This window comes from Temnothorax longispinosus, chromosome 8, assembly GCF_030848805.1.
Source record: "Temnothorax longispinosus isolate EJ_2023e chromosome 8, Tlon_JGU_v1, whole genome shotgun sequence".
Lineage (NCBI taxonomy): Eukaryota > Metazoa > Arthropoda > Insecta > Hymenoptera > Formicidae > Temnothorax > Temnothorax longispinosus.
In genome coordinates, this window is record NC_092365.1 from 2,611,255 (window position 1) to 2,634,546 (window position 23,292).

General features: G+C 43.5%; 1 protein-coding gene across 8 annotated transcripts in view; it reads left to right on the forward strand.

Moving 5' to 3' along the window:
* The window catches only part of LOC139817356 (uncharacterized), a 63,160-nt gene that overhangs the window by 37,434 nt on the left and 2,434 nt on the right, over window positions 1–23,292 (forward strand). For 3 of the 8 annotated variants that reach the window (XM_071785366.1, XM_071785363.1, XM_071785365.1), the window contains 4 exons: window positions 338–373; window positions 1,160–1,225; window positions 21,373–21,433; window positions 21,878–23,286. In XM_071785366.1, coding sequence (XP_071641467.1) covers window positions 338–373; window positions 1,160–1,225; window positions 21,373–21,433; window positions 21,878–23,286 — 1,572 coding nt within the window. Of the gene's footprint in view, window positions 1–337; window positions 374–1,159; window positions 1,226–8,407; window positions 8,856–17,917; window positions 18,424–18,964; window positions 19,199–19,323; window positions 19,492–21,372; window positions 21,434–21,877; window positions 23,287–23,292 lie in introns of those variants that run through there. The other 5 variants (XM_071785364.1, XM_071785368.1, XM_071785369.1 and 2 more) reach the window with 3 other exon arrangements.

A 23,292-nucleotide genomic window follows, 5' to 3' on the forward strand; every position in this document is an offset into this window, starting at 1 on the left:
GCGCTGTTGCTTACTTGCAGCCGAATGCCTTATTCGTCGTAATTAAATTTTGCACCGTAAAATTTAGTGAGTTAAAGTTAATTTACATTTTTCAATTCGAGTTAATTTTTTCACTTTTGCGCACGAGCGGCGCGAAATTTTTTCAAGACGCGCGTGCGGGGCCGAAGGAAAGCTGGGCCGCTCTTCTTTTAATCAAGACAGAAAGCCAGGCAGAGCGATAGGCTCCTCTCCGCGCCGCGGCTAATTACCGGCGCGTTTCACCCATTTTTTTCCTAATACGTTACATACACGCGGCGCGCATACACAAGTGACGTCACGTTTCGCTTTTGCGTTTCAGGCTGCCGGCGAGCGGTATCAGCAGGAAACCACCGAGGTGAGATAAAGTGCGCGACGAGCGTTACTTTTTACTCTCGCGGCGTATTGGCGTCCGCGCGCGCTGTGTCGGCCGCAGTTTCGATCCGCGACGCGGCCGTCCGGTATCGCTCGCCGATAGCGCGGCTATAAGTAAGACGGTGGCAAACCGATCGCGGTAGCCTCGACCGATTCTTTTTTTTCATGTCGCTGTCTCGCGTGGTCTCGCGTGTTCCGCGCCGCGCGTCTCTCATCTCCGCGATCCTTCGATTTATTTTTTCGTGAGATGACATAACGGCGATCTGTCGAAATCGCGCGCGACAGAGTGTACACGTGTACAAGTGTGTTAAGTGCGCGATCTGTCTCCGAAAATGAGCAACGATGCGGCACGCCGGAAACCTGTGCGACGGATGCTCAATAGAGTCCTGCTCGTGTCCTCAATCGTGTCAGCCTTCAGGGCTAGAATCGGGGTAAGAGGAGGGAGGAGAGGACAGAGGAAGAATCTCCTCGTCTCCTCTCATTACTCCGAGTTAATGTAAACTTTCTCCGTCGGCCGCTCGGGGAAAAAAAAAGAACGCGATCTCGCCGAGGTGACAGCCTGTCATCGACTTTCCTTCCTTACGTCACACTCGCGCTCGGCCTGTCTCTCTCCGGCTAGATACATGTACATATTTGAGTATTCGTAATCCGCGAACGTTATCTCGCCGGAAGACTCGCGTCGAGACCGCTCGTCGGGATCGAATATTTCGCGTATTGTGCTCTAGAATCGTCTCGTAATCGAATTAATCGGGTCGTTCTCCATTTTTAGAATCGCTTCGCCGTGTTCGAGAGACATGGGGAGAGGAGCGGCGCGGAGGAGAGCCAGCAGGCGAAGGTGAGTGCACGATCTGAAGAATATATCATTCATATATACGGTGTATACATTCTACCGGTTTCGCCACTCGTCCCGGCACCACCGCGTGCTGAGAAAGAGAAAAGCGTATCCTTCCTCCTCCCCGAAATACCGCGCTAATCAGACACTGTCGTAAATCAACCGGCGAATTTCTGATGCAACAGGTGGCGAATGGCGAATCCGATAGAGAGAGGGAGCGAGAGAGACAGAGGAGCCCGTTAAAATCTCGTCTCTCTCGCTATTAGATAACCCCTTTGTATGCGCGCTGCCAACGAATCGCGCGTAACGTGGGAACGATCGCGTTTGTTGACTACGAGATATGAGTCCGTTGTACCGCCGCCGCGCCGTGCCGCATTATCATCGTCATCCTCGCGTGCGGGTGACACCGGTACACCGGGCTTTGTAACGGGAACCTCCGACGAGGTCGTCGCACGACCGAAAAAGCTATAACGCCCGCGGTGCGTCTCGGCACCTTTGTTCCATCCACCTGAAACGTATCCGGGTTAGCCAGACCTCCCCCCCCCCCCCTGTCATAAAGCACGTCGTCAAAAAGCAACGCGATGGTCGGTGCACCGTGTATATTTATCGTAATTCTCGGAACGTCGAAAATGTGGCCTGCATGCCGTAATCTGTCGCGAGGGGACAAAGATGTGGATGCACCAGCGAAAAATTGCCAACAGGAAGTTCTTTGTGGCCTGCATGCCGCGGATGTTGCTGATATTTCGCGTTCATTGTTCAGCAAGACGAACGATAAAAGCTGTATTCGTTATACTACGTTGAAAGTTCTCCTTAATATTCTCTAACTTATTATTTCTTCGAGATAAATTCGACGTAGCGATTTGCGCTAATCCTCCGCATTGTTCTCTAAACGTTTGGCGCGTCTAATTACGATCAATAAATCATAATTTTAAAAACTTATAGTAATATAAATATAAAAAATGATCATTATCTTAGGCAATATTAATAACGTTAAACTTGTAACAGAATAGGTAATGTTGGCACGTTTAATGAAGTTAACATGGTCATTAATGCTCTTGCATTAGTATTAGTATATGAACCTGTTATTGTTATTAATATTTAACATTAGTAATAATCAACTAATTAATTTCGATATTTTAATAATGGTGTTAATGGTTTATTACTATTTCATCGTTACTATATATTTCATTGTATAATTCTCTCCGAGGCGATGCTCTATTTTTCAATGTGGGAGAAAAAAAGCTGATTTATTTTTATTCGACGAGTGGAAAATGATAAAACGGGCTGAATAGGGGATGGGGTAGGAGAAGAGTTATTCCGGGGATCTCCGGGTTTGTCACCGCGCGCCTAAACAAGAGATATTTTTGGATCGTGACACATTTATGGAACTTTCGACGCGAAAGCAAGCGTCCCGCGAAATAGTAAAGACAATGAAGACGGGAGGAGGTGGAGAAGGAAGGAGAACGCGAAGCCAAACACAGGGAACGCGTCCCGTGTCCCTTTTACGGCGTTCTCCCCGTTGTTTTCCAACTTCTCTTGCCCGCCCGCTACCATTATTTCCTCCGTCCGCACGGTGATGAATCCCCGTCCGCGGCTATTATTGCCGGCTCTTCGTGATGGACGACGACGCCGTTTAAAACAATATCCTCGGCTCGATACGAGCCGAGTGGCGCTCTCCGCAAAATTCTCGGTTCTTTGTCGCTGCCACTGACTCAGTTTTCAGAGCTATTAAAATACGCGTTTGCGTTATATTGCAGCCTCGCAGCTACAATGGTGCATTGTCGTCGCTGAAAAGTCGATGGGCTTTACGTTTGAAATGAAAGGGAAACTGATTGCAGTGGCCAATTAAATTGTTATCAAAGCGTCACTATTTATAGCCACTATGTAGGTATTTATGAATCCGACGAGTTGAGCAACAGTTTTAAGCGCGAAGTCTTTTAAAGCACAACGATTAAGATATTTTAACGAATATCTTAACGAATATCTTAACGCATATCTTAACAAATATTTTAATGAATATCTTAACGAATATCTTAACGAATAGCATCGCCCAAGATTTTCAGATAGGACACGAAATAAACGCGGTAACGTCGCCGCTATATTTGTTCGACATCGGGACTTGAAAAAGCTGAGGTTCGAATTAAAATCTGAATTAAATCTCGAGTCGAGACTTGAACAGATTTGACGAGCCGAAGGATCGGTAACGTTTTCTTGCACACATGTCTTCCACGTTAGCTCGCTCAATGACGCAAAAGTTAGAGATACGTGGCATTAGTCACAGGATGCGGGGGGAGGGGAGGTGGGCAAACGACGTTTCGATAGCGAGTATAGAAACAAGCAGAAGCGAGAGACGGCACGTAATAACGGGGGGCACGATACGAAGTTTACTGTTACTTGGCCCGTGGCCTGGCAGCGGCGCATGGATCAACACGCCGAGCGTTTCAATGCCCCTCGCTCGCTGGCTTGCTTTCATCGTCGGACCGACAGGCGATTGGGGCGATATACAATAAATTTTATCCCCCCTGAAAAAAATACCGCTGCGCGGACAGCGAATCCATCAATAGCATAAATTTTATCGAGCCATCGTTTATCAATTCGAAGTCGATCCTTCTTGGTAAATCATATACACGAGTTATCATCTCTATCATATAATTTAATTTCTATAATGAAAATAATTATTTGGCAAATATCAGCAGATATTATTGCTTGTAGGAGTAAATTTTAATAGACATAAAATAGATACTTAATTTTTATTTTTTATCTTTTTTGAGGTGAAAGGGGTAATTGCAAACAATTGATCTTTATTAATGCTAATAATTTTCAGAAAAATTGTTCGTGATTTTTGAAAGATCATTGCATCTTGTTTGTTTACATTGCACGTTGTTGAACAATAATCGCCATTATTTACCGTTTAATTGCCACTGTCGGCAGATAGTTCATTGTCAATAAGGAGGTGCAGCATCTGAAACATGCGTCGGTAAAACGACTCAGAATAGCATTATCATTGTAGCGTGCAAATAGAGATGGCGGCACTTGTACGTTTAAATCGCCGCGAAACACAATAGATACAGCATCGTGCTGCAAGAGAGCACTAGCTCACCTTCCATCGCGATTTGCGGCTAATCGCCATTTTGACGCAATAAAATCTCCTTTGGAACGTCATAAATCATAAACCTTTTTGCAAACAATTGACTTACCTCGAAAAATTTTGGCAAAATTATCTTTTCGAATCATTCCTCGCAACGATCAAAATAAAATAATAATAAAATAAAACAGAAGAAATATATTACAACTCTTTCGCGATGGATCTATGTACCGAACTGATGTTTATAAGAAAAAGCTTAAACAATTTTAAGAACAATTTTGTTTGCATTAATTCAATTTTTTGCATTAATTATCGATAATCCTTTCTTCACGTTAATGATAATAACAGCAACCTATATTTAACCATCGGACCTTTGATTATAATTAATTTCCTTGATATACGTACGCGTCTTTCTTTCTGCTTCTCCCTATTTGTTAGGCGCAATTTTTAAGAATAAGCGTCTAAATCGACTTTCTAGGAATTACATAAAGCGTCGTAATGTTCGCGACGATGTCCCGAACGCACTCGAGCGAGTAAACGCTTGTGCAAGTGGAAAACGGGCTGACCGGCCTTTTTAATGTTTTTTTCTTTCTGTTTTCTGCCGTCAATCGATGATCGACGATTACGCGATGCCGCTCTATCGTTATATTTCCTCTTTATTTCGCGACCGCTATCATAGATTTATGTCTCCATCAAGGCGCCCTCCGTCATTCCTCGATTCGACGTTTTCGCGACTGCCACTTTTCTCATGATTCACGACTTCCGGAATATGCTATTAAAATATTGTACCGCAACCCCGAGACCGTTTCATTTTATTTTTGCAACGCTCGACTCGTAAATGCTGAAATCTTTTGTGAACACGTGCCACAAAGGACGCTCCGTTATCGCGGTATAAAAAGTTACCGAGCGACTTCCAAAACGCATTTCATTATCACTTGAATAACATTCATGTAAATTTCTTTTTTTTTTCTCGAGACGTGTCGCGGATTCCGTCGACACGTCGAGTGCCGAAGTTCGTTGACTCGATGCGTGCAGGTTACCTCGATCCTTTTCCTCGAAGAGAGACTCGAAGATGCCGAATAAACAGACGCGAGGCACGCGTTTAGAAATTTCAATTCTGTATACCAAATTCTAATTTTATATATTGTGAGATGTAAAATGTAAAATATATAAAATTGACAGAAACGGTTTAGCTTCTTTCGATACACCTGGCAATCTATGTCGAAAAAGCTAAACTATTTTTGTGAATTATTTACTGGTGAAGAAAAGCTTCTATTTCTGTTTCATATATTAAACACGGATATTAAGTCACCCTTGAACACTCGTTGACACAGTTTGGAAGATTATATGCGTGCAATAATATATATTAATATTATATTATTTTTTACATTTCTCTCTTGACGAGATGTCTAAGAGCATAAATAAATAATTGGGCACTCTTTCCCACAAAGAGTGCTAAGATACAGGCTAACGAAGGCTTAGCTAGACGCGAACACTGTCGCGCTATTCTAAATCTCTTGTGGCAACGATCGAGCAGTGAAGGATCGTTAATCGAATGCGATGAATCATTTCGTCCGGGAGATTTGCAGCTACCTACTAAGTGTCATTTATCTCATTTCGCGGAATGGAAACGTCGTGAACCATGTTCGCCAAAAATTAGACGTCACCGTGTTTTCATGCCTGCTGTTTCATGCATATTACGGGAACGGTTTTCGGATAATCGATGGGAGATTTATAAGGGTCACGCGGCCTCTAATCGCGCGGCTTTTACGGCTTGACATTTCAGTCGCGATGCGAATCCACCGGACTGTCGGCGTAAGCCAGTTTGGTATTTGCCTGGCATTTGTTGCATCGCGCGATCTGCCTTCGCGTCGTCACGGCATGCATGCATACCGGCAAGGCCGAGGAATCCTCACAAGTCCTTACGGAGGACTAAATTCCGTAAGGCATTTATCGCTTCTTATATATTACTTTATCCCGGTGATCTAAAGTTCGAAGGAAAATCGGACGTCGTCGAAATTATCTTCGTCAGAATAATTTATAATTTAGAAAGTCAAACATCACGTAATTATTTTGCAAGAACAATAATTGAATAAGGGAAAACAGATATGAATGGAAGACTCTTTGGATTATCAGCGATTTATAACCTTTTTTTTTTGACGCCAAGTAGCAGTAAAACATTCGGAGTATAATTTATTCAGCACATGTGAGACAACTTTCTGTGTATACATTTTAGCACACCTCATTACCATGCTTCGACATTACGAAATTTATTGCCATTTAATTTTGCAAACGAAAGATACGTTATATTACTTTTCTTCCACCTGCGACAGGAATTCCGCTATATTAGGAATCCGACTCGTTTCAGTAAACTCGATTTTGATAAATCTCACGTCTCCTCCGGTCACGTTCATTTATTCGTTCCGCGACGAGGAAATAAAACATTGTTGAGCAGCGCGGTGCTCGATGATCCGTGCTCTCTCGCGATTGTATAAATCGTTGCGCCGCGACAATTGCGAAGCTATACGAAAGGCTCTCGTTTTAATGTCGAGAAAGGAGCAGGAGCGGTTTGTAGGTGAATGGTCGGCGCGGCGAAAAGAAAATAGACCGTTTCGCAGAATAGATATCGACTTGCAACATTAATTGCAACAAGAGTCGCGCGCGTCGTGTAAAACGATCGGCGGCGCTCCATATCGGTTAGCCGGTTGCTAATATTAGCACGCCGCGGCCGGAGGACTTTAAATTTCGTTCGTGCGTAACAAGCGGCAAGAGATACAGCTTTTCTGATAAGCGTGACACGAAAATCGACCGGTTCGAGCTGTTTGGAAAAAAAAAGAAAAGGAGTCCGTTAACAAATCGCGAACGTTCGGAAGCCGCCAACGCCTAATGACCTAATCGATAACTACACGGTGGTATAAACGAGTTCCGCGATATTGCGGTACGTTATCTCGTCGTCGAAATTAAATTCAGGACAAAGCACATAAATCTCGTGCGGTAACTCGAGCGCTTCCGAAGGTTCCACGTTGTGCTGGCGGTAATTTTTCAGAGCGAAATTGTTTTACTCTCTCCTCCGCCTGCCGTGTCGGACGGTGTGTTAGGCGAGAGATGACGAATGGAAGAGGAGATCGGGACAGAGAGCTTTCGTACTCCTGTCTCCGGCCAACAGCTGGCAAGCAGGGAGAGATGGGTAGCACCGTTAGCGCGCGGCTCCTCGTCCGATTCCTCGTAGATCAGCCTTCTCGATCGTACCTCGCCTCTCTTTATTTCTTGTCAGGGGCCATTAAGTGCTCAGGAACGTACGGGACTTGACACCGTCCGCCGGAGAAATCACACGGTGGCACATAAACCGCACTTGTGACCCGAAGATTGATCCCTCGCTCGTTGACGATAGATTCTCGATTGAATATGGAGCCAATTTTTCCTTACGGAAAATTTCGCCACAAGAATTACTGTACGTTTTGCAATTTTTGTGTAATAAGTTAAGATTAAAATAATGTAATAGAAATAATTGTTTGAAATTTAAATTCTAAAAGTGAATGTGGATTTAATCGAACAATAAAGGCAATGTTGCTTATAGGTCGAGAGATTAATTTTTACGATAAAAGCTTCTTGTAAAATATACATTATTGTAATTTGTAATATATATATCTATATAATTACATTTTTTAAATTAAAAATAAGAGTTAGATTTTGGATTGCAGAATTGCAGTTTCCATCATAGATTTCTCTTCCTTTATCGTATATAATGTTAAAATATCAACTTAACAGATGTGTCAAAAAATTTATACAACCATTTTTCGATACAAAGCTTTCAAGCTTTAAATTAAAACAGGCACGAATCGAACATGTGTCTCTTTAATTGTCCTCGTATTAAGACGGAGAAGTATTAGGAGAAGTATTAGCGCTATCGATCGCGAAATTCAAAGTCGAGCTGAAAACGCTGGCAAATCGTGGCGCGTAGCGTGTCCGTGTACGTTCCTGAGGCCTCCACCACTTGGTCTGACCGGCACTTGCCACTTCTACTGCCGTCGAACTCCAGCGGGACGAGAAGCCGGGATTCGCGCGGCTCGACTCGGCTTGGCTCGGCTCGGCTCTCAGTCAGTATCGCACCGCGACGCGTTTTCCGCGCGCGTGACACGAGCGGCACGGGCACGCGCGGACTCGGGAAATCACGTTTCGCGTTATCCGTCACCGTCTGTCGGAGTGAAGGGCTTCTCGTTACGTAAATCCCAATCGGCCGAAGGTCGGCGGTGTCAGTCGTTCAGCCGGAACCCGACGAACGAGCCGCGCGCTCTGGAACGAGACCGCGCCGCTCCGCTCTCTCGGTGTGTCGTTTCTAATCGATAACTCCAGTTATAATCTCGAGCCGAGAGTGCCAGCAAGAGAGAAAGAGCAGAGATGTTACTGCCAGAAGGGCGGATGTGCGCGCTTTCGTCCAGTCGTTAACGTCCGTGAGAAGCGAAAAAGTGTCGCCGGAAGGAATTTTTCACGCAGATCCGTCACGCTCTTGGTATCTTACGCATTCTAAAGCTAATTGGCAATTGTAACGTGCGTGTTTGTACCACGTTCGGACATCCGCGAATAAATATCGGTTTTGTCCTATCGCCGAATTTCGCCGGCCACTAACTGGAGCAACCTCGAGTGTACACTCCATATCTTTATAAATCGATAAGATAAACGCAAAGTGCAATTTTTCAACGTTTGCCCGTCCTTTGAATATCAAATTTTACATTTACTTCTGCAACCTTAGGAATTAACTTTGCATAAGCATTTGTATATTTGATCGATGTCAATTTTCTCTCGTAACACTCAAATGTGTCGACGCTCAATTACATCGCGCAATTATTATTCCGCTTATTATGATGTTACAACGTATTAATCACCCTCGTGAAATTCGTTATACAAGCCGCAGCTGGAATACTTAGACACACGAGCCACGCAACGATCGTCTTAATAACGATCGCCGCGGACGGACCGACGAACTCTCGTTGTCGTTACGAGCGAACGATGGAAATTAGCATGATAACTTCTCGTACTTCCTCTTTTCTCGCATCGCTTAACGAACGCACCCATCGGAACAGACTCGCGTTCTCTTTACTTTTTCTCCGGCGTACGACTTCTCGCGTGCTACGAAGAGATCGATATTCCGTAGATCGTAATAGGGGCCCCAGTTTATTCCCGCGCTTCCTGCACCTTCATTTAACCGATCGTTCCAACACGCACACTCGAAACGATATCTGGGATCTTATCTATCGCACGCTCGATCGCGCGCAACTGTTCCCCTTATATTATGCTCGCCTTGTGTCAAATTCAGTAATCGCAAGTCGGTCGGCGCATATACGAGTCGTGTCGCTCGCTGTGTCGTAGAAACTGCGCTGCTACACTTCGGTAACGTTAATGCGCGTTAAAAATACTACGTTACTACGAAAGGTGATAATTAAGAGTCATTTTAACTATCTCTCGGACTCGTCCTGATTCGTACTTTCAATCGAGATGCAAACGGATGGTATTTAACTAGATAAAGATTTATACAAATGCATTTTGTCAAATTATTCTTGAGTGTAATGGAAAATTAAGGCTGTCGTTTTAGGGTCAATCTTTCGTGAAAAATTTCCGAAGAGGAAAACGGTTAAAGCAGTACGAGAAAACGAAATTTTCTAATCGTCATATTTGTATACTTAACGTGTAATATAGTTGAGTATTTAATAAATATTTTACATCTTCGCTTTACATACCTACATGATATCGAAGATCGCTTCTAACTGTTTTTGCAAAGATCATTTTTATACTGTTTTAATTCTTGCCACACATATCACGTCCTACTTGATTTTATTAATTTATATTATAACTGCAAGCACGTTTTATATATCTTCCTTTTATCGTTTCTTTATTTTGAAACGATATCGTCATTAACTCCGTTTCGGTCGAGCAATTCCGCAATTTCTTACATTTCTGGGTCGAACCGCGGGATCATGAGTCTTCTCCGTATTCGATAATACTCGTTTCTCTCTCCTTCGATGTGTTGCCGACTCAAATTGCAATACACGCACGCGCGCCGTATATGCAAATGTAAGATGCAACGTGTTTTCTCATCATCTTTCACTCGCCGCTCTATTCTGTGCAATTTACGAACGCCACATTTTCAAAGTTTCACACTCGCTATCTCCTTTTAATGAGGATAATTTGGAGGATAAAGGAACAGATTTGCGCAGAATCTTTCATAATTTGTTAAATTATGTCAAATGTGTATAATGTGTATAATTTGTATAATATGTATGTGTATAATGTTAAATAATATCATAAAGAATATTAGATTTTTACCGAATATGTTAATTATTCAGAAAATATTTGCAGTAAATATATTAAATAAAAATGAATTAATATCTAATTAAATTACATGGTGTTACAAATTTTAATTTAATATTAAATTTATTAATTTTTTTTTACTAAATTGCATATATGTATAAATTACGAATTTTATTTGACGTTAAATCGCGCAAACCTTTCAGCGTATATTTTCTTTTTATCAAATAATCCTTGCTATTTGAGTTCCTCGATCTTTTGTTGCCATAATTAGTGCGACGTGACTAACTATTAATCGTAGCCATTTCAATCCCGTTTGTTTCCTCATTCGCGAATAATACGAGTCGCTTACGTATGCGATTAGATTAGACGGAACCCGCGGAACTTCGCTCGGACTCGAGTCCGCGCCTTATTAGAAGTACAGCATCACCTTATCGCGTCACGAAGCCGCTCGCGAGTTTGCAATTAAAGGCAAAGCGGAATTATTAAATCGAGGTGGTTCAGCCAACCAAGAGCCGGTGAAACCCTCTTCGAATTCACAACATTTACGGTCGCGCCGTGCAACAACCTTTATCCGCCGCAAATGCAGCGCTGTTTAATTGCCGCTTTGTTCATTCGTTGTATCAACCGCAGCACAGCCCGAGTTAAACTCCTCGTCCGTAATTTATATAACGACTGCGATCGCCGGTATCTCGCTCCGACGATCTACCACTTACTTTCTTTATACATTACGTTATCTCGCCTCAAGGGCGGATGCAGGTGTAAATGTAACAATGCAACTTTTTCCCCGAAACCTTTGTTCAGCAGTATTTTTATTGTGCCACGTGAATCCTTCCACTTTCTCCAAATCAATACCGCGTCGTTGGTATTTTTCAATATTCGATGATTTTCTTTTTCAAGCTACCACGCGGTAAGGTAAAAAGTACCAATGCCCGGAGACATGTACCTATACCTGGACACTTTATATTATTTATAAGTATAACGCGAATTAAAATCAAAGATGAAAATATTTTTTTTTGTAGTTTGAAACTTTAGTTATATAGTATCCAAACATTTATTTCCATAAATTTATATATTTTTTAAAGGTATCCAGCACTGGTACATTTACCTGCTCTTAAGTGTCCCGGCATTGGTACTTTTACCTTAATACAATATCTCTTTAAGATAACTTTTCTACGACATCCCTCACGGTCCTCCACGATGTCCCGGTTTCTTCTCTCTGCCGCGTCTAATTTCTCCAAATCACGGATGCGCGTCCCACCTTCGATTTCTCGCCGATGATGAAAAGTGTCAGAAAGCGGAATCTCTCGAATTCACTTTCCATATTCTTTCTCTCTTTCCCTCGGCCTTAAATTATAATCGATCCATGCGGTGCCGTCAAACAAATCGAATCTTTTTTCTCTCTTTTTTTTCTCTCCTCGCTCTTATACTATCTCGGCCTCCGGTATGCGGCGAAAACGCGTGCTGGATCCGTCGCAAACGTATGCGGGAAATTCTGGCGGAATGTAAATCGTACTGCGGTGATGTTTCGCGTCGCTATCGCGGCCGCGCGATCTGCGAGAGTCAGTCACTTTCTTCCTGCGGATGCGTCTCGCGTGAAATGGCCCGTTGTTTATGCGCCGGAAAGGCTAACAAACCGGCCGGACCGCGTGTAAATTAGGAAACCCGTCGGCCGGTCGCGTTAATTTTAAAATACGAGATTCTACGGCGCTCCGTTCAACAATCTTATCCCGATCTAGATCCGATCTGCGAGAAAACATTAAATTTCATGCAATTTGGAGTAACGCACGCCAAAATATTCCGTGTATTATATTTTTGCAGTCTAAATAGAACTGCGTAGAAGTTCTTAAATATATATAGTATGTCCTTTCGTTTAGTAAAATATCATGTAGCATTATATGACTTTAATTGCACGATATATTTCTACAAGATTCTCGAAGAAGTAAGAGAGGAAATTCATGTCTTCAGATGTTATGATATTTGTTTATCTCCAATCGACGCGACGCAATATTGATAATTTATCTGTGGCGATTCGATTTATTTTTCTCCCGATTGGTACCTCAGATTGCACTTAAATTTTTAAGATTATATCGTTTGAAGATTAAAAGAGGAATAATCTGCAATTAAGCATAGCATATTTTTAGAAAGTGATACGCGAACCACATTTCTCGAATATCCGAATGTATAGCTGTGCGAATGACGTCGTTTAAATTTTATATGATTCTACAAACGTGATTTATCCTGCATTTATACGGCACATCAAAGATATGCTGTGATATTATTTTAAGAAGGTATTGATTCTTTAATAGAGATACATGTGTGTGTATGTAACTCTTTCAATTTTTTAAACCATTGTGGCTTCAATTATTTTTCAATATTTAAGTATCGAAGAATTGTGGACTTTAACTAAACATATTAGTTTTTTACTAGCTATATAATGTAAAATTTTGAAAGAGAGATTCGTGAAACTGATGGAAGTCGTATGTAGACAAAATTTTCTGGAATATAATTTCATTTTTTAATAATATTCAATTACAGTAATCTTGATAATAATAAAAAATAATTTTATCGCATTTATCGAGATAACCGCTCATTACTTTAATTAAAATAATTTTATCAAAATAATCGCCTCGAGATACGTTCTAAAGATAAGTTAATAAGGCATTTCTCTCGATTTGAAGAAGGCGTTTATTTTGGTTGGCGTTTTCCAACATGTAATTGACAGATCGAAGGAAACGGAGCGGAAGGATACGTTTTATAAAAAGCAGGTGAACCGTTGGATTTATTAATGTCGCATTAATCCTGGTCGTGGTGCAGCGATGGCGAAATGCGTCGTGAGAACTAGGTGGACCTCAAGCGCGTATTCGCGTGTCACTTAGCGAGCAAGTTCTCTTTCTTTCGAGAAACGGGTTTCTCGGGACGTGCTAGAAGCGTGACCGCGGCTGCACCGTGGAAAGAGGGAAAGAAAATGCATGCCCGTGTGGCGCAAGGATGTAATCACCGTTTTGTTGTGCGCCATAGAAGTTGTAATTATTATCACTTCCGGACGCCTTAACATTAACAAAAAACCCCACGGGTCGCTCCGCGACAAGGCAGCGCGAGCTTCGGTAATTTTACGTACATTTTAATAACTTTATTTAATACCGTATAATTTACAAACAGAGAGATTACGACTATTTTTTTTTCAATTTAGCATTTTCCGTGGCTGATGCTGAACTAATAACTGTAATAACAGTATCTGTAGCAATTACAAGCGTCGAGATAATGGAGGAGAAATTATGACAACAACTATTGCAACTTTCATTCGCGCTTTTAAGCGTAGCACATCACAATTGTACATACAGCTTTAGATTCTTCGCGCGGAGGTACAATTGTAAAATCCAGGTTTTCTGTCCACATCTAACGCGCGTTCGTTTCGCGACCTTTCAAGCGCAATTGACCCGCATAGCTGGGTACTCCCGCCTCTATTTTATTCCCGTCCCTCCCCTCTCCCCCGGTCTCCTCGATTCAGCCGGGTTTTACAATGCCGCGGAAACGCGAGCGCGGCTTTCGCGCGTGGCGTGCCAGATTTCCAACATCCTCCTCTCTTGTGACGCAAAATCGCGCGCGCGCTCACGCGCACACAGACGGACACGCATTCGGCATGTCGCTGTTCCGCGCGAAATACCACGTGCGTGGGACAGGGAGAGGAAAGAGAAAAGAGCGAGGAAGAAAATTTGAAAAATTGAGCTGAAGAAATCGGCCGATGCTTATCCTCGCGATCGCGCGCCGCGCGATTTTTCGTCCCGCCGATCGCGGACTCGCGCGGAAAGCGCGGCGATAAATAACGGCAGGCGAAGCAGGTAGCCGGTAGTAGAGATTCCTTGTACAACGTTTTATTTTACTTGTCCAAATAAATAACATCCGGATGATATCTCGCCGCTCCGCGACGCGACTTTCACGCCGGTTGTTGTTGAAAGAGGGGAATTCACAGTATCACAATCGCGATGAGATCTCTCGCGATCCCCCGGACTCGTGTGGCGCGCAATTATTTCTAACGATGCAAACGACGAGAGAGAGAGAGAGAGTATTTCTTCTTCACGGGCGTTAATATATTTTATCACGGTTTTCTGCAACTAATACATTTTTGCAAGAACGATTAATAATGCATTTTATTCCGAAGGCGCGGCTCCGCGCATCCGTCAGATGCGCACTCGCAATTGCAAGGCACTGCTGCGTCCGCAAATTACAAACGCGATTGCACGGAGAAACCGAGTCCGACGTGGAAGTAGAGGTCTCGATCAAGTCGACGAACGAGAGAAAAAGTTACGGAGTCGCCGGAGCGTAAAGTAGCCTCTTCGTCTTTGAGCCTTTAATTGCCGGACCGCCTCCGAACATAAAAATTAAAACTTCTTCGCGGATCTTTAACGCCTCGCTCGCAACTGCTTATATAAGAAAAATTTTAAAGGTTTTGAATTTTTTCGAAGAAAACTATATTTTTTTTTCTTTAACGTCGACGTTTACAGCGAGATATTTCCTCCATATTTCTCGGTCACGAGAGGTGACTTGAAAAATGAGACATTTTCCTTGAAATGTCTGTTTAAATGCGACATATATTTTAACAAAGCGAAGTTATTTTTTATTTGTGAAACCTGATCAAGAACATACGATAATATATGACCAACTTATAATAGCTTGTGTCAGAAGCCAAATCTAATCTCAAAGATCGAGATGCAGTTTCCTTTAACGCTGTACCGGCAATGAAACGACGAGGTATTTTCCAGTCGGCTAATGCAAAATCGAAAACGAAAACATTTTCCCCCTCGGAAACGTTTGCGCCTGAAGGATTAACAAACGCTGGAATTACGCAATTGCCGTAATTATCGATTGCGACAACGTATAAAAGGTTCTGCCTTGTTTAGCCCGTTTCCTTGGAGTTATCGACTCTACTTTCTCTCGACTGCGTAAAAAATTATTGTATTCCGCAATATCCGTTAGTTATGACACGTGCAGGCGCGCTGCTTACGTATCTCCGTGTATCTCTGCATAGAGCGTAAACGGTTATTGATGGATAGGTGCGACCAAGTTTACGGAACATCGTAGCTGCGGATAGTTGAGAACCGTGCGCGACCGTATACGCGATTCGCGTGTTTATATGTGTGTACGTATTCATCACGAATCCTATAATTACGATCCGAGATGTCAGATTGCTTGATTAAGTTAGCGTCGTCGATCCGTAAATTTACCGGCTTAAATCGGATTCCTTCATATACGTCAAAATTTCACATTTCACAGGCAAACGCGTTATTTCTATGCCGTATAAGTTTTACACACTTCAGAAAATCTCATTCCTTATTATTAACAAAGAAAATAACGCGATTATCTTGTTAATGAGATGGAAGGATTGCGTCGGCTTTGAAAGAACAATTCAATTTGCAGGAGCTGTAGAAGCGAATTTTAATTAATGAGAGCGCACGATTTCAAGAGCAGGACCGTTTGGAGTGTGAAATCCGATGAGTCAAGCCGAGGTCGAGGCGATATTTTGATATTCGCCCATTGTGTCACGTAGCGCAATGTTATAACAAATGTGAACGCACGGCGCGCGGCGTTTAGCGATTGCGAGAGAGGAATCACGGTATAGTGTTGTGCAAATAACGTGGGCGATTTTACGTGGGTCGATCCCTCGATCCGAAACGGCGGCGTGTGCCGTCTATCTCCTGGCACCGAGCCTCTCGACCGCCGAGGAATGAAGAAATCGAAATTCGAGTTTTTCTCACGGCGCTCGCTTTCTCGTTGCAAAATCGAAAACGTCACGCGCGCGCGAGATTTGCCCCTGAAAGAAGAAGAAGAAAAAGAAAGAACGGCGTTTAAAAGAAGCGGTCGATCGATTCCTTAATCAATTACGCGAATTGGAAAGCACGTCTCGAAATTAATTAGTAGCATTTTTAACAATTCGCGGAGTCGGCAACTAACGCAGCGAAAAAAAAGAGAGAGAAAGAGGAGATATTTTATAGAATTTTCGAGTACAGCACGACGAGGTGCGCGCGATCTTACTTGTGCGAGATCGACGTACGATTTGGTTTACGATCGCGAAGATAGGAAGACGGCGCGGGCGCGAGAGAGATGATCGCGTGGGAAGCGATCGGGATCGCTGTGAATCCTTATAGGTCGGGGAAACGAGGACGAGAGGAGTGCTGCCTGTGGTTGGCTTTGCTCGTGTGAAGTTCTGTGAAAGGGTGCGCGCTAATTGCGAAAACCAGGTAGCCCGGCCGGCGCGCTTGCCGTTGTTGGATATTCGTTAGCGCGCGCGCGAGGCGTTAGAGATTGGGCCTTAATTGTTCCAGCTCGACTGGATGCTCGAATCCAACCCGTCTGGCGCGTTCTTGGCGCACGGTAGAAAATCTCATTGACGCTCAAATAGAAAACCTAATCGAGATGGCGAATAAATCTCCGGCCGCATAGATTCGCCGGCAATCAGGGAGCCGGCGCGGCGGCGTGACGGGTTTGTGCATTTCTTCGAAGACACGCGTGGAAAATTGAATTCTTACGCGTCCGTGCGGAAAGTTAATCGAGATGACGAATGAAGTCGTAGGGGCTGCGAATTCGGTATATGAATCCGTGGGAATTAGGAAACTCATAACGGTGACCCCGTTGGATTCTGTTCGAGATGAAGCGTGGAAGGTTTTGCCGATGCTTGAATGTAGAGTTAATTGAATTAGGCACGAGATGATCGCGTAGGAAATTCCGTCGAGCGAGGTCTTAATCGAAAAACGTGAACTCGTATAAATTCAAAGTGAGTCTGTTCTTATGATAATTAAAAAACGTCATTCACCTTCGACACGCGTGAAGAATTCAATCGCCGCGCGCGATTGAACAATTAATTGAAACTAATTAGAAATTATAATGAAATTATACATGAAGCTACGAAGCCATTATATAAGTTAACATTAATCGCGAAAATGTCGTGATGTCGTGCGTGAAAAATATAATCGAATGGGAAACTAAGTGAATCAATCGCGATTTAGTCGCGTGAAGAATTTTAATCGCGTTCAATTGAAAAATTAATTGTTATGGATTGAAAAGTAGGACGTACGAGCTTGACGTAAATTCAGACAGTCGTGGCGACGCATTCAATTGAAAAGTTAATTGTTATGGATTGAGAAGTAGGGAGTACGAGCTTGACAGTTGAAATCAGACAGTTGAAAAAGCGTCGTGGCGACACGAGGGAAATTTTTAATCGACACTCAAGTGGCCGAAGTGAATTTACGGCGATAGGAAACCGTCGTGTGACGTTCTCTCGTTTTGACGAAACGCGCGTGCTTCCGCAGCTGGGAGCTGCGCATGAATCGCAGGACGGGCCAAGCAAGTGCGACCACGTGAAGAGGACCACCGCGATCCGGTTACGCGCCCCATCGTCATCATGGTGGTGTCACATCGCGAGTCCAGCATCTCGTCGAACATACGGGCGATAATCGAGCAGCTGAACCTGAACCCGGTGGAGAGACGCCGGCTGATCGACAAGACCAGGCATCAGGGCGGCAACGAGCGATGCAAGAGCTTCCCGGACGGGATAGTGGTGGAGTCGCAAGCGCCGAAGATCAGCATCGGCGTTTACGGTTGCAAGGACCGGAGCGCCGAGTACGAGATACCGAGCCCGATCAGCAAGACCGTGATCGCGGCGCGCAAGATCGAGATCGAACGGTCGAGATCGAAGGCGGAGACGCGGCAGAGACTCTCCACGCAGAAGAAGGACGCGCACTCCGCGTGCCAGGTGAAGAAAGAAGCGCCCGCCGCGCCGGTGAAGAGAGAATCGCGGGCGGAACACGCGAACGAGGTAAAACCGACGATATCGATCGCGATCGTGCGATAGGATTCGCTTACTGGGCTACTCGTTGCTTCGAGAGTCGTTAATCGAGAGATAATCGCCATTTATCGCCGGTCGTAATTTATTCTAAATTTAATATTCACGAGAAAGAGAGAGGCAGTAATTTATTCGCTTACCTATTTCTCTACGATGCAATACCTAAATCTAATAATAGACTGCTAGATATGATAAACCTACATCGTACATCTCTATATCTACATCTGTATCTGAAATATATTAATCAGAAGTACGTAGTTGAAGTGTCACGTTAGCCACCTTAGATACACAGTCTATTAATAATATCCTATCGCATCACGGGATTTTAATTAAGCAAGTCGATTATAATGTAGACACGTTTTGGATTTTGGTGGCGAAGTATTTCGGTGCTTTAAACGCGCAACGGGGAATCCCATTAATCGAATCTTTGCGCGAACAAAGTATGAACAAATTGATCGATCGCACAAGAACGCGGATAATACAATCCTTAATCCGAGCTGTGTGGAAACTCAAGGGGAAGTTTGAGTGCCAGCCGATAGTGACGATCGGATGCTACACTAAGGATACTTGCTTCATCAAGGATACTTCCTTAACCAAGGATACTTCCTTCACCAAGGATACGTCCCTTAACAAGGATGAGAGCCGAGCGAGACCGACGACGATGCCTGTACCGACGAAGACTCCACCTAAAGGGCAACGGGCGGCGATCAAAGGAGAGCACGTTGCTCGAATTGACGTCACGATCGAGGTAATCGGTCGTATGATAAGTAGACGGGGATCTCGAGCGCGATCGCGTTTCAACGCCCCGTCGTAACTATTACGCGACTAATAAACGAATAATCATTGTAATCGGTCTGTGTACGACTCTGTAAGGACAAGGTCGTGGACGTATCGACGGTGTCGATCAGACCGTCGTACAAGATCGAGGATCGTCTAAGATCGCGGCAGCCAGATACCACGGCGAGCGTCAGGATCTATCGAGCTGCGAGGGAACCGACGACGATCGTGAGGGAACAGCCTCGCGTCGAGGACACGGTCGAGGTAATCGATCGGTAGCGACTACCTCTTTAAATATTGCCCTGAATGTTCCATAAGAAAAATTAATTGAACGTTTTATTTGCCGAGTTGATCGATTTATATTTTTTATGAAGTGAGATTTGTAATGATTCGTCGAAATGTCGCTGAAAGAAAAAGTAAGATTTTTATCAATTAATGTTTAATAATGTTTAAGAGCGACTGGGAGGGATATCTACATTTTATATAATATCTATAATACATTTTTACATAATTTATATTACACTGTTAAATTCGTATTGTATTCAATTTGAATCATTTTAATTTTTTAATCATTTATAGGTCGCCACTGCTCCTACAATTTGTCGTTAATTTAACTATAATAAAACAATGGATTAATTAAACCAATGGAGTTAAAATAATACTGTTTTGCATTGAAATATAATAAACTTCGGCACACGTGGTAGTTAAAAATAACAAAATGTTATTTAATTCAAAGTATAGGTTTAAATTTCGTCCTTTAATATTTAACAGTGTAAAATTATTTTAAATATTACAGCTGATTTGCATGCTCCCTGACAAAGGGCTGCGTTGTCGTTTGATATTCCGGGATGTTACATTGAGCTTCGTGTCCGGCGTACAAATGACTTTAACGGGTTGAGGATTAACCACGTTCTTTCGCTGGCCATTCGTGCCTTATTATCCGTCTCTCGTGCCATACACCCATGTGACGATCGTCGGCGCAATTACGCATCGGTTAAAGAGACGAACGGTCCGAGAGCTCATCCGTATAACCCTTTCTCCTCTTTTACGCGCGTGTGCGCGCGACAGCTCTCCTTCTCTTTTGGGGAAATGACTTCGGCACCGAAAACAGACGGCGACGCACCTGCGACCGGTTTCCGAAGCCGATTGCGGTTAAGTGGCCGCGTACTCGGCCGTCGGCGACTCGGCTCGCACGGTGGTCAATACCGTTAGAGACCAACCAGGCGACGTGCTCTGCCTGGCCGGTTCGCCCGTCGAGAATTATCGGCGCCGGTAACGGCGCCGAGAGTCACGTTATGTCGCACGGAATCCCTCGTTGTGTTCAAGGCAGATCAATTAGCAAATTGAAAATAATTGGGCTCGCATTTGGGACTCTCCGCGCTGTTAAATTCGGTCAAATTATACTCAATTTGAGTCATTTTAATCATTCCTATATTTGATATTGGTTTAAATTTCGTTCTTTAATATTTAACAGTGTAGGTTTAGATCAATTAGAGATATATTTTTATGAAGCTTGCACGGAGACATTTCTAGCGCACACGTTTCTTCGAATGTTTTTTATATATCAATTTATATTAATTCACATTAATTCTATTGATAATGAACAGGGAAATGCTCGTTTTAATTTGTAAACCGTATTTTCTTGGAGCAGAGACTCCAAGAATATTGGTTTATCGTTAATTTTAATTGGCATTAGCTTAGACCAGGAATACCAGATTCACGAAAACGTAGATTATCGATACAAATTAATATAGGAACATACCTAAAGAAGAGATTTAAAAAATGCAATTAATATCAACTTTAATATCAATCCTAATATCAATTTCTTAAATTAATTTCGTTGATAATGGACAAGGAAATACTCGCCGTAAGTTGTAACGCGTATTTTCTTAGAGCAGAGGCTCCAGGAAAATTGCTTACTAAATTGCTTAATTTTAATTAATTGATATTAGCTAAGAAATAGCAGATCCACGAAAATTTAGATTTTTTTACAAACTTTCTCCTTTGCTTTTTTCTTGTTTTCTTTATGAACTTTCGATAATTCAGAGAAATCGCGGAATGAAATTCGTTGGCAGTGCGTAACACCAAGCTTAATATAAGAGCTCAATTAAATAGTAAAAGTGATTTTGGTTCTTTTTTATATAGATTACGAGATCTACGAAAGACTCGCTTGATCGGATCGTTCCGGTGGCCAAGGAAGATTTACGTAAGTTCCACAGAATGTTACTTACAATTTCGTTGCTTCACAACACGCCAAATTATTCAGATAATCACGATTTATTACACTGTCTATTAGCTAGTCTTACAAATTGGTACATGAAAATATGAGAGAACGTTAGATTAAATAGACATGGAAAAGTGTGAGAGGAAGTTGGTTAAAAGATATATATTTTACACGAATAATATTATTGAACTCAAATTCCAATCACCGTTTTAAATAATACGAAATGATTTATAATAATTTTTATTATAGATTCTTCATTTTACATGCCTTAAAAATGCGTTTAGTATCAACAGTTATTATCACGTTAACGATGTAGATTACATATATTACATTTAATAAATTTTGTATTAATTATATTAATATTATATTATCATACTTCGTCCAATGATAATTTTAATAAACGGAATTATTTTCTTCACTTAACAGCGCAGTTAGAGAGCGCGAGCCTGAGCCACACAGCGGCGCATCACCGGATCTCCGTGCGTCCGAAGAACCGACGTCCACCGCGTCGGACGACGCCGACGACAACGCCGACCAACGGTGCCGCGCCCAGCTCGCCGTCGATACCACCGACCATCGTCGAAGACACTCTGGACAGTTTGGAGCATCAGGAGCAACAGCCCCAATCGACCAGCAATGCGCCGTCACCGACGGAACCGCCCAGGGCCATCGGCGTAACGAGGAAGTCGTCGAGCCGACTGTCTCGCAACTCCGACATCTTCGAGGAGTTGGAATCGAGGCTGCCGCGGAAGCCAAGCGCGACGTCGTTGTCACCGGATAGCCTGGATACTACGACAGCGTCGCGAAGCAGTGCCGAGATGGCCGCCACTACCGAGGAACAGCAGCAGGCGGAAGTCAGATGGGTGCCGGTCGTCAGGAAGCCGTCCAACCGGATATCCAAGGGCTCTGATGTGTTCGAAGAGCTAGAAGCGAAATTACCGCGCCGAAGATCTTCGTCGAACCGGTTATCCAAGTCGCCCGACAGCCTGGATTCGTCTCCCGGCTGTTGGTTCTCCAAATCCACCGAGGAGGGCTTTGACAAGCTGGTGGAGTACGAAGAGACCGCGAAACCGGTTGCTTCGGTCAGAAGACAATTGCTGAATCCGATCTCGAAGTCCACCGATCGCGTCTCCAAGTCGTCAGACAGTTTAGAAGCGATCGAGCCGCTGGCCAGCGATGATTCGATGGAGCGACGACGAAGTAGCTTTGACTTCCGAGCGCGTAGAAGTTCGAAAGCGATGTCCAAGTCGTCGGAGAGCTTTGACGTGCTCGAGAGCGGCTGCGTCGGCGAGGAGATCGGCCACGAGTTGCAGAAGAGAAGCAGCGTATCCGACATCAATTTATCGCGTGGAAGAAGACTGTCGAAGAGCGTCTCCAAGTCGTCCGAGAGCTTCGAGAGAATCGATATGAGCGACTTGAAGGACGATGTCGAGGCGGATGTGATATTGGATGACGACACGCCGAAGATGAGCGGTAGACGGTCGAGCAAGAGAATGTCTTCGGAGAGCTCGGATAATTTGGACGTGGAGGACAGACTGGAGAACAGGAGGGTCAGAAGAACGCCTAAAAGAATACCGAGTACCAGTATAGTGGACGTAGTAGTTTCCGGAGATGACCACGAGGGAGAGAAGCGACCGACTCCCACCAGGAAGCCGTCGAGACTTCAGAAATCCTCTGAAAGCTCGGAGCTGGGTAGCACAGATACTCTGGATTCGGAAAGGAGGAACAAATCGTCGGAGAGCACCGAGACACTGGATAGTCTGGAGAAAGACTTGGAGCAGGACAGGAAGGAAGAAGAAATCACGGACAGCGTGATAGATAGGCGTGAAAAAAATGTAAGA